The sequence below is a fragment of the Poecilia mexicana genome, unplaced genomic scaffold (assembly GCF_051168715.1).
Source record: "Poecilia mexicana isolate PSO_F unplaced genomic scaffold, ASM5116871v1 scaffold_6, whole genome shotgun sequence".
Classification (NCBI taxonomy): Eukaryota; Metazoa; Chordata; class Actinopteri; order Cyprinodontiformes; family Poeciliidae; genus Poecilia; species Poecilia mexicana.
Genome location: NW_028263375.1, coordinates 6315757 through 6328543, shown reverse-complemented (window position 1 = coordinate 6328543; position 12787 = coordinate 6315757). Strand labels below are relative to the sequence as shown.

General features: G+C 37.2%; 1 protein-coding gene across 2 annotated transcripts in view; it reads right to left on the bottom strand.

Moving 5' to 3' along the window:
- LOC106925363 (guanine nucleotide-binding protein G(o) subunit alpha) overlaps nt 1–12787 on the bottom strand; it is a 106695-nt gene that overhangs the window by 14912 nt on the left and 78996 nt on the right. Inside the window, exons 5-7 of one of the 2 annotated variants that reach the window (XM_088006135.1) lie at nt 11270–11398; nt 8846–8975; nt 1148–1301 (exon numbers count right to left, since the gene is read on the bottom strand). In XM_088006135.1, the coding sequence (XP_087862261.1) occupies nt 1148–1301; nt 8846–8975; nt 11270–11398 (413 nt within the window). The remainder of the gene's footprint in view (nt 1–1147; nt 1302–8845; nt 8976–11269; nt 11399–12787) is intronic. The other variant, XM_088006136.1, reaches the window with a different exon arrangement.

Genomic DNA, 12787 nt, shown 5'->3' with positions numbered 1-12787 from the left:
GGAAGGAACAGCTTTGGAATCCTAATCCCTTCTTTCTCACAGTCTTGCTGCTTTTTCTCTTTCTGTACCCTTTTTTCCCACAGTTTTTTTTCTTCCTAATTTTCCTCCCACTCTCAGGCGCTTTCATGTTTGGTTGTTTTGTCTCGTGTTTTCTCTTGTCTCACTCACACTCAGGCCCTGGAAGTTTGGACCCTGGAAGCCCTGATCTCATTCTCTTCTGCTGTTTTCCTTATTTTGCTCTCTGTAACTTTCATCCCTGGTAGGATGAACCTGCAGCTCTGTTGTCTAAAATTTATCTGAATATTTCTTCCTTTTTGTGTAAAATGGCCACTATGATTACTGTTGACTTTTATTAGTTGTAGAAAAGTAAGGAAAAAAGAGAATTCAAATTTAATTTAAATTTTAAAGGTTTTGCTTTCAGAAAAATTCATACTTGAAATTTAAGTATATTATTTAGCAAAATGTTACTTCTCACAACTACCTGCTCAATAAGATTGTTTTTCATTTGGGCTCTTAATTAGTCTTAGTTTATTAGGACTGTTATTGTAAATGTGTACATGTAATCAAGAGAAAAATAATTTTAGCATCCAAAAACAAACAAAAAAATATCTACAAATAAATTGCAGGCTAACTGTTTAAAATGAACCAAAATATTAAATTAAAATTCACAAAGAAATAAAGGTCTTGTTGCCAGGATGGAGAGCCATCTAGTGGTTTAAACTGAAAACTGCAGGCAACTTAAAAGCTCATTTCTGTAAAAAATTGGATTTTAGAGAAAGCTTTTTATTTTTTTATATAATGAGGGAATAATGTCAATAAAAAAAGAAATGATTCACCAGATTAACAGATTTTCTTTGTCTTTATAGCACAGTAATATTGCATAAATGTTGTTCCTTTTATCTTTTATTTTTATTCCTCATATTTGTGATTAATGTCTGTACGCTGAGCGTGTGAAAAAAAAAATAAAGCAGCAGATGCTAAGATGGTTCATGTCAATAAAATCTGAAAAAATATTCCAAAAATAGTTGAGCAAAAGCCCAAAGATTGGGATTGTCTGGTTTTTTTCTAGAAGTTAGGCAGTTTGGTGACTTTCTAATGTTTTAACCAGAATCCAGCATAAAGGGAACAGTCGCTGTGAAGGATGTACCGGTGTATTCTGGGAAGCAGATGGTCAGCGGAGACTTGATGATCTTGTTTTCGAACAGGTCCTTCTTGTTAAGGAAGAGGATGATGGCAGTGTCGTTAAACCACTTGTTGTTACAAATTGAGTCGAAGAGCTTCAGTGACTCGTGCATGCGGTTCTGCAGGAGAGACATCAGAACATGTCAAACGGGACAGAACTCAGAGAAAAAACTCCAAACTGCAGAATATCATGACGTGTGCAAACGACACGTAATCTGAGCTAAAGGAGGAACTGTGACGAAAGCTAAAACCAAAAAGCAGAACAGAAGTTTGGGGGAGTTCCTCGTAAAACCACAGTTTGTGATCTGAGTTTGTGTGCGTGTTAACATTTTTTATCAGCATGCAACATTCAGAAATGATTAGTAAGACTCACTGGCAGTGAGCTTAATGAAGCCATGCGTGTTGAGATGTTAGCTGTGTGTTAGAGTCTGCTCTAACTGCATCATGCTAAACTAAACGAACCCTGTGAAGTTTTCACCAGTAGGGGCGCTGCTGAGCACAATTTCCTCATGTCGCAACAGTTTGATTGAACCTGACTTGTCAACTGAAGATGAATCAGCCCAGTAATTAGTGAAGGGATGAATGCATCCCTTCACTAACTTCCTGTGGATGCACCACAGGAAGCTAACAAGATGAAAGCAATCATTTTTAATATCAACTATTAAAAATAATAACTATTTTTAAACGTTAATATAACTATAATTATTTAAGAATAAACAAGTATTTCACAAAATGGTCAGATTTGCACCCACTCATCAAGGACTCACTAATACGAATGGAAAATTATGTTTGAGGCTCTTATTAAGAGATATCTTCAATTAAAGTTGAAGAAGAGGAAATAAAAACATGGAAGTCATCCTCCTTGTTCAAAACTAATTATTGGAAGGAAGAAGGTGAATTTCCAGCTTCTGGAAATGTCTTCCCAAAGCATAAACCTTTGGGAAGATTAATGCTTTGGGATTATTTTGAAACACTACAATTAAAAAAGAGAGAGGTGGGAAATCCCTTCTTGACTACAAAAACAGTGAGACTTTATAGGAGACCGAATATGATTGGGGCTTTGTGTGTAATTTTAACCTTCTGCTGTAATAAATCCAACTTGTGGATTTATTACACAATATGTTGCCTAATCACCTCACTTTGAAAAGGAACAATTTAATAAATCAAATATCATAATAACATGACGGTGATGCTGAGTGGGTGAAAACATCAAACCAGAACTGCATGTAGTTAAATGATCACAACGATAACTCCACAGGGTTCTAATGTAGAAATAAGAAGAAACATTAAGAGCAGATGTAAAAGCTGCTAAATTAATGTTGCAGCTGCTTTGGTTATTTAGTATCAAACCTTGTTTATTACATGAAACCAGAACACTTGATTATTTTTCCTTTTACAAAATTTCTCATGCTTAATTGTGTTTTCGGTGAATCATTGCCACCTAATTATTCACAATGGATTAAAATAAATGTTGGATTAAGGAGAAAACTAACTAGCTGTTTCAGTGTTTTTTTTTTAATGTGACAGGTAATGAAAACAGACAGATTCCTTCAAACTGTGAGCTGAAAGCAGTTTCTCTCTGGTTCTGATCCAACATTCACTTGAGGAGAAAGAGATCGATGGGATCCATCGACCAGATTCATGAGAAACGACTGTTGGAGTTTCACAAACCAGGAAAAGGAAGAAGAGAGATCTATTAATAGAGATGCAGCTTTTCATTTCCGATACCAATATCTGAGGTTTATCAATCTGATACAGAAAAACAGCTGAATTGACTTAAAACAATTTTTTTTAACTAAAAATACTAAAATAGGAATTTATTTGATAATTCTGCTCTAGTACAGCTCACTGAAATACACCAACAGCGTCACAAGCTTGGTCAAAAATGTAAAAACAACCTTAATTTGTTCAGTCAGTGCAATTAGGAGTAAAACAGCCAATGTAAAATAAATAATGAAGAAACTGAACAACAGGGTGACTGCCTTGGTCAAACGTAAAAATAAACTCCAACAAATCTTCTTCCAAATGGATCAGAAAGTGCAACTAGGAATTATAAGCTTAACGTGAAATAAATAATAAAGCATAGAATTAGACCAAATAGATCTGCCCTTATGGATCGGGAACATTGTCGCCGATACCCGATCTAGAATGTTTTTCAATATCTGGACTGATACCGATATTAATAAGGGATCAGTGCATCTCTAGCTATAAAACAGAGGAAACAGCAAACACAGAGAGGACCTGCTTCCAGCCGCTAAGGTGAGTGTGTCAACCTATTGGAGGTTTTCATACCTGGCTGTGGGTGGAGCTTCTGCATCTGACAGCTGATTGGTTAGAGAGGACAGTCGGTGGCGACAGTGACAAGAGGAGTAGAAGGAGCCAGAGATGCTGCAGGGCGGAGCTTAGAGAAGGAACAGAAAAACGCAAGGGACCCGCCCCCCGCGTCCGCTTCCCCTCCCCTCCTCAACCAGACATGCTAATGCTAACACACATCCGGTGCTGCAGAGAGAGTGTTCACAGGGCAGGAAGGCAGCGTTCACAACGAGCAGTCGTCATTTCAGAGAACACGATGAAGAGGAGCAACGACCAAACACAGTACATGCGCATCTGAAGAAGAAGGAAGGGAGTGACAGAGAGTAAGTGGTGCAGGGCGTGTTTGTACCAACAGACACTGATGGGAAACCAGTCAGAAGCTGGAGGCGGAGCCTGTCAGGAGCTTTTACTGCCTTTCCCAACAGAGAAAACAAAACCAAGCAGCTCAAAACGTTCTGGAGTGAAAGGTTTTAATTTCTGGTGGTAAAATAAGGATCCTCCAACAACAGAATCATTAAAGAAATTTATAAAATGGATAAGATTCAATAAATTAACATGTAAGAATTTTATAAAAATTGGAAGACATGTTTTTATATTTGTTGCGAAAGCCAAATATAAAAAGGACTCAAAATGAACTAAATAAGTTTAGATAAGATTATTTTTTCTCCTTTTTGTGATACTGATGTGACCTGAATTTTTTGGTTTTGTTATCTTTAGAACTTTCCATCTATCATATTCCTCACAAATATCATACCTGTGCAATGTATTTGTATGAGTTGTTTCTTTTTTAAATATGTAATACAAAAATTAAGTTGAAAAATGAATAATCTGTTTGCTGAATAATCTTTAACAAGTTTTGTCTCATTCAGAAACAGATGATAATTTTTAATAACTTCATCTTGTGAATATCATTTCTTAAGATGTTGAACATTTAATGTTTTTGATAAAATAGGCACACATTTTTGATTTTTGCACATGATTTCTGTGAGCAAAACTTTCCCCTTAAGAGCTTAAAAACAATAACACAAAAGTTTTTGGTTTTTAGTGTTTTTCCTTTGCACTCTGGTAGCCAAGTAACAACATTTAGTGACCAAATTCACTGTTGTCTAAATTAATCTAATACAGTAAGACAATAATCCACCTCTGCATGGCCTAGTCAAAGTCTGACTAACAACCACTCTAAAACAAAACAAAACTGCATAGCTGAATCAAAACTGCAATGTGAAAGACTAGTTCCTAGTTATCACAAATACTTTATGGCAACTATTAGGTTGAAGGGGCACTTACTTTTTTAACAGAGGAAGGAATGCTTAAAGTAGCTTTTCCCTAAATAAATGAAATTATTCTTTGAAACTAGCCTTTTTATAAGCTCTGAAATATTTCGGTGTGACAAAAAACAGCAAACATATGAAAAGAGGCAAATACTTTTGCTCTGCACAGCAGATGACTAATCCACCAAGTTAATATTCAGCTGAGTTTGCTCTCCAGTGCTGTGACACACATCAGCTCTGTTACTTACCCACAAGTCCTTTCACAGGTGTTTTGACATTATAAAACTATACACCTCCCTTTGACTAAAGTTCAGCCTGTTTGCATGCAAATGTTCCTTTTATGAGTCTAATTATTGAAATACAGAGACAGGAGGCTGAGCACAGCTAACAGCTTGCAGCTCTGCCTCCCACAGCAGGTTATATCAGCTTCAGGAGCTGGTGCTAAAATATAACATTCTGGTTCAAGATTTAAATGGTTTATAGACTATTACTGCCTGAAAATATCTCTTTTAACTGATCCTAAAGTGTTTTTGGAAAGAGAGACCGTTAACCTGAAAAGTTCAGCGTCTTATAATATCATATCAATTCCTTCACATTTTGTCATGTTACGACCAAAAACTACACTGGATTTTACTGGGAGCTGAAAAAGTTGAAAGTCATGTATAAATTCTGATGTAGGAGAAATATTATTAGAAATAAAAATCTGAAAAGTCTGCATTTGCATTCAGCTGCATTTACTCTGAACAATGAAATACTGAGCAGCTTCATTAGCAAACAGAATCAGAAATCCAGCTGTTCTATGAAGGCATTTTACCATGGCTTCTGCATTTTACCAGAAGCCATGTGAAGAACACAGCAAACATTCCTCTGGTAGGTTCTCACATCACCAGACCAAAAACTAACTGTGGCGCTGCACCAAGAACTACTGGAGGAAACAACATCATCAGAAAACATCAGAAGACACTGAGCGCAGTTTCCTTCTTCACAAAACATAAACAAACCTACTGCATCAGATTGTGGCAGTTATAGGATTTATTTTTTGTCTTTGGTAAAAGACCACAAACCATTTTTCTTGCTGGCATTGAACTTTAGTGTGTGTCTAGGTTGCATTTACCCAGAATGCCTTGCGCTGTAGTCTACTTCCTGCTTTTGGAGCGGTCTCTGGTTCACTTTGTGTTCACATATGAAACCACAGCAGAGTTCACCTCAAATGAACTGAGGCTGTTAGGTGGACCAGAGTTCGCTGTCTTGTTGTGCTTCAGAGTGTGATTAGCATTCACACTTTAACAAACGGGACTTTAAACGGACCGGAGTTGAATTAAAGCGGACTGAACAGGGCTGAAAACAAATGCAGACCAAACTTTTCAGAATTTATTTGTGAAAAAAGATGGAAACCAAAATAAATAATTTTCAAATCAGTATAATTGTTTGGTTGTAAAACACCTGAACCAGAACTTGTCACTGAATAATAACCAGGAGTGAAGATGGATTCAAATCCATGTTTCCACTGCTTCCTTGCCGTTACAGGCAGATTAGCAATATAAGAAATGTTGCTTGCTAATTAAAACTCCAGCAGAGCAGTGAGTTTAACGAGCTGCCGGATCGGGTAATGTGTTGCTTTTACTGGGAGGTCCTTCGCTTTTTCTTCCAAATTGTGGAATATTTTTGCTGAACTGGAGGCTTTTGGTAGTAAAACAGAAAAGGTTGTCTGCTAATTAGAACTCCTACATTATTTCTAGCTTAGCGATAATAAAAATGGATAATAGAATGAAGATCAGGTCTGTTTAAAGCGTCCCTGGGTTTCTGTGAAAACCTCACAGTTTTGTCTCTCTGCAAGTGCCTCAGTTTACAGACGTCTGTCTAACAACTACAGACACGGCTGTGTTAAATGAGTCAATAAAGTTCTCTATTTATTTCCTCCATGATGGATTGTTTCTCCCTGTGTGGTTATGAACCAACCCTGGGATTCTAATGATGCTGACTGCAGGCGACGATTCTCTCCGTTACTGTTTAAAATGTCATTGAATGACTTTAAAACATATTCACAGCACTAGCTGCACTTCCAATCACCTTGAAATTGTGCAAATTAACTGGTTTAATGGAAACATGCCAACTTGAGGTAGTTTCTCTGCTGTATTGAAATTAGTGTCTCTTGTAAAACGGCAATGGAAATGCTTTATTCTCATCACGAGTCACATGATCAACAAGATGTTGGTATTGGCAGAAAAGATGAAGGCGACAACAGGAAGTGGTGGGAGGACGATGGAGCCGCGTATTTTTAAATGGCTTATTGCATGAACAAACTTATTCAAATGTGTTTCTTTTTAAACAGAAACAATAAAATTGCAAAGTTTAGTTTTTTCGACATTAGTGGAATACTGACAAAGTGTTGCTCACATTTGTAAAGGAAACGCAGCTACTGACAGATTCTTACTTAAAGTTAACCTTTAATTTAACCAACATGCTTCTTCAAACCAGAAAGTACGATTAATGTAAGTCGGCTTGAATCTGTGGATGGAGCAAAAGATTAGGGTTTTGGCCAAGAGGCCTTCCAATGTCAAGGACTCTGAAATTAATGCAAACAGTAAATCAAAAAATATGAGTAGAAACATAAAAAACTGGTCACGTGTCATTAGTAATTCCATTAAAGGATATTGAGAATTGTATAAAAATAACAGCTCTTACACATTGTCTGCCAGGAGTATAAATAATTATTTTTTTTGTTTTTCCACAGCCTTTTGCATCATTTCAGACGTACTACATGGAGATCTGGGTGGCTTTACCCATTGACTCAAAGTAGGCAGGTTGTTTAATAAAATATGATCCTGTGTTTGTATGACTTTAAACTTTTGGATGATTTTGTGGACGTGAATAATTTTGGGCCTGACTATGTGTTTGACCTTAATGAAACTTGACCTATTTGTTGCCATTTAAATGCTCACACATCCATTGTTTCCTGTTGTACATAAATAAAAAAAATCTTCACAGATTCCTCAGTTTATTATGATCTAAGAAAAAATATTTCAAATGTACTGGAAATGAAAAAAGTAGAAGTATGTGAACATTTTGGATTCAGTTTACCGTATCAGAGTGTACAATGATGCAAACATGTAAAAGCTCTATGGTTTGAAAGTTTAGAAAAGCAGAACGGGGGCCTGATTAGGATTTGAGAATCACTGGTTTAGTGAAAAATGAGGGTCCAAAGTGGCAAAGGGCTGAAATTACCCTGAGATTTATTGGTCAAATATTATTTCTGAATGGAGGCTATGATGCTTTAGGTCAGTAATGATGTATTTTACCTTCAAGATACTCAGCAAATCCTCATTAAGGTAAAAAGGATTGTGAGCGGTGTTTACTCTGTGATCAGATGGCTTTGTTACAGCTCTGAATGAACTTTGATCATTTTTTAAAGCGTTCTCTGTAGCCGAAATGCTTATTCCTAAATTCTGGAGACATTTATCCTTTACTGTCTGAAGCCTTTCCACAGGCCGTCTGTTTACTGTCGGCTTATTCAACACTTTCTACGTTTAAAACACACATCGCGTCTATTTTCAGAAACGTTCTTCTGGAATAACTGAAAAGCAGCAGACACTCAAATATATATGGATAGAAAATCTGAGTTTTTATCTTTGTGTTCATCTTTCAGATAAATTAATTACACAATGTAAAGTTACTATTGAGATTGACGGTTTCAAAAATCCCCTTTCAATAATATTTATTAAACACATTTATGTCATCCTTAATATTTTTTTCTGACTACTGAATAAGCCACATACAGGAGCATTTTCACATAAGCCTTTTTATTTACCAATAATATTTATATTTTTTAAGTTTGTCACAGATGAAAATAAGGCTACATGTCGCTAACATACAAACATATCAACACCTGACTTGTCAGGTGTTTAAGCTGTTAAAACTCACCAAGTTACAAACAGCTATTTGGCTCAAGGGGATTTATTTGACTTCAAATCACATTTATAAATAATAAAACAGCTATAAATAAAGCTATATGTAAAATATTGTTGCTAATCTAGTGTTGGCTGTTTCCGGAGTCGAACCCAGGCTCGTCACGTTCTTACCGTGGTTTCGTCCTCATGCAGAACCTGGTCGTATCCGCTCAGAGCCACGCAGAAAATGATGGCAGTCACATCTTCAAAACAGTGGATCCATTTCTTCCTCTCCGACCTCTGACCTCCCACATCAAACAGCCTGCAGGGCAGGAGAAACAAATACAGCAAAATAAACGTTTGTGTAGGTGCAACGCTGTCTATTTTTCCATTTTAGCATCTAAAAACACAGTTCCACTCTGGAAACTGTTTACACTCTGATTATCTGTGCTGCAGATATATTAATGGCCTGAAACACCTGAAGGGTCAGGCTGCTCAGCTTGAAGTGAAAAAAAGTGGATTATAATTACACACACAGGCTCCAGTGTGTACATAAAGTGTCAGTAACATGTAGCTAACTCTCCATTAGCAAGTTGGAGAAGTTGAACAAAACACTAAATTGTTAAAGAAAAGACAGCAACTCCAAAAGCAACAAATGCCATTAAGCAAACAAACATAAGCTATCTTAATTATTTGAATAATGCAGAAGACAGGATTACTGAAACAAAAGTAAAATAGAGAATAAAAACACAGTTGACCTGTCCATCTGGACAGCTTCACATTTCCATTGAGTGCAAAGATTTTTGAGACTTTTGGAGACTTTGTTCTCGGTTGCGAGCGTTTCAGTCAACACTGGAGTTCCAGCATGAAATCCTGAAGCTTCATCTACAGCTGATGGTTAGGGTCAGTTTATCACACTACACATTAAAACATTAAGCTGCTGGAGTGGCACAAACAAGAATCCTGCTGAAGATTTTCAGAGTAAACTTAAAAGCCGAACCATTAAACGCAACATTAATGGAGGTGGATGCATATATTTGAGCCTGAATATATATTTGACTGGATGTGGTTAAGGAAAAAAATCTGCAGTAAATTCAAAATCGTTGCCATGATTTATTTTCTGCAAAAAAAAGCTGAATTATAGAGCAATTCTAATTTAATTATACATTTTTTTCTCATTTAAATGTTCTTGTAAAACCACTACAGATATGCACTATTTTTATAGTGCAGGGATTTAAGCTTAGCTGGAAAAACCAAAACCTGGTTGGATTGCTGAAGAATAGCTAAAATGAAGTGTTTGAACCGAGAGGAAAATGTCTGAACAACAGATGTTATCCATTACGTCATTTTGCCCCAGCAGAAAATCACCCAGCCTCACTGTATTGTGTTTTTGTGGTGTTGGGAATGAGAGGTCTGAGTCCGGAGAGAAACGGAGCCAGCCGTGTGTGTGACAGGCCTAATGGTAGGCAGGCTGACGGGTCCCACCCGTTACAGGAACAGAGGAGCCTCCCACTCCCCACATCACCACCAATAATAGCAGCCCAGCTGGAAACCTGCAGGATGTGCTTCTGAGACACACACAGCGACGGCGCATCACAGCCAGCTCAGTGGAGAACCTCGATCAGCAGCACAAACATGCATCTGAGCCTGTCGCAATAAATCAACTAATCGCATGACTAATTAAAATGAGTCGTTAAAGAAATACTCCCCTTTAAAAAATTTGAAAAGTCGACATTTTGAGAAATGCTGCAAACATTTGACACTTAGTTTGAAGTATTTAGTTTGCACTACCTCCCTGTTTTCCCTGTCAAATGATATTGATGATGATGATGATGATATTTTGTGAAATGTACTTTTAGTTACCAAGACTTCATTATCCATCTTACTTATTGTTGTTTCAGTGTTTTTTATGTCTATTTTGGATATTTAACATGTTTTCCAATTCCAGTGTTAAATGTTCTTTAGAAATTAAAATTTATTCTTATTTTTATTATATTAGTTGAAATTGTCTGAAAATCAAAATATTAACTTTAATCACAATCATTTCTGTACAAAAAAGGATGAAGGCCACTGCCAAAAAAAAGAACTGTGACTTTAATTTTCTACAATCAAAAGTCAGAATTCTGAGATTAAAGTCCAAATTATGATTATACATGTCAGAATTCTGAGATTAATGCCAACTTTTATTATTTTTTTTCAGTTTTTCAGTGGCCCTAATTCTCTTCCATATTTGAGCAAATATGGAAGAGGATGTGTTACTGTGACCGACCTCCATGCATCTACAGCTTCGATTTGTTGATAAAAACAGCAAGAAAAAGGCATAATGATGCATCCATCCAGATAAATAACGGCCCTTTAACAGTTTACTAATCCCTCACTCTCCATGTTTGAGTTGCTTTATAAATGATGTGCAGCCGAATTATGACAAAGTCTCATCCACTCCATTTCTCACCTCGCCTCTCGCTCCCTCCGCTCCGTGCTCTAATTGAATCTGACCTCGTTAAAGAGCCAGAGAATCATAAATATAGATACTTGTTTAAACCATCGGATCTAATTAATTACAGAGCGGAGTTTCTGTGGTGTGAGTGGAGTGGGGAGCAGGTGGGTCATCCCAACCTGAAGTGAAGGTTTTTGAAGGTGAAGTGCGTCTCGACGATGCCTGTGGTCTTCACTCGGGTCCGGAGGATGTCCTGCTCTGTGGGCTGGTAGTCGGCCGCACCGATCCGATCTAGGCTGTCGAGGTAGCTGCACGCACGCACACACACACACACACACACACACACACACACACACACACACACACACACGCACACACACACACACACACACACACAGAGGGGAAATGTTAAACAGCAGCAGATGATCACTGCCCAGAAGATCAAATTATGGTCGGATACTGAACTATTCTGAACACAAAACTAACACAAACCCAAATATTAGACTTTTACGAGCACTGAGGCAGATTCAACATCAACTGACTTTATTAACACATTATTTTGATTTTATAGTCACATGACTTTATTCTCATATTACTAAGACTGTCTTCCTGTAATCAGACTTTACTCTCATATTTAAAAAAGAAATATCATAGAGTTGACATGAATTAAAAATCCAAATAAATAGAAGCTGTAAAACAAGATGGTGGACGTTCTTCCTCTGAGTTGTGGAAACACAATGAGGGCATTGGTGAAAAAATTCAGGTTTTCCAAAAATCAAATCTTCAAAAACCGTAAAATCAACGTATCGCCCAGCCCTATGTGTACATGATAGTTACATTGTATTTTCATTCTGTTACATGATGTCAAACTTGTGTGTATTTCAGATTTTTCTGTAATGTTTCTACATTGTCTTGATCAAAATATGTCCAGACTTTCTGAAGCTCTTTGAAAAATTTTCTTTGGTTTTCTACTAATTTTTTTTAGTACAGTCAAAGCCTTCTCAAAAAAACAAAAGACTTCATTATGTTCACTGTACATCCCAGAGACGCTGGTGGATGTGAAGCAGAAGAAACAGAGAGAACGACGCTGGGTGGTCTAACCTACTTTCCATGACATCAGAATGCTGGTGATGAATATTATGGCTCAGGTGGTTTATAGGTAACATTACATAACAGTGATAATATCACTCCCACCTACTACATTACTGTCACTGTAACTGTAGTTAATGTACTTATTTCAGGGGTTCTGCCGGCTGCAGATCAGCTTCACTACAACATGCCGGGGAAATCGGCTCAGCAGTAAAACAGATGGGCTGATCTTACCTGAAAAAGCTTCATCATCTTTATTGTATTTCACACAAAGGAGAATAATGTTTTTAAAGTGCAAAGCATTATTCATATTTACCGCTCCTGTAGGTGCTAAGCTAGCTGAATGTCTAAATGACATCCTTGCCAAGTGAGCACAGCGAGCAGCTGCTTGTTTAGAAGAGACGAAGAAAGGCAGGGAGGATGAGGTGATGAGGATGAGGTTGTGTAATGGAATATCCCTGGAAGTGCACCTTTATTTTTACTGTAAATCAAATGATCCTGAACAGAGCCGTGCAGAGATGCATTCCAGCAGTGTGTGGAGTGCTGCTCTCACTTTCAGCTACTGTAGTGATACTCAGCAGTAGTTTCTCGTCATGCTAACTGCCTGG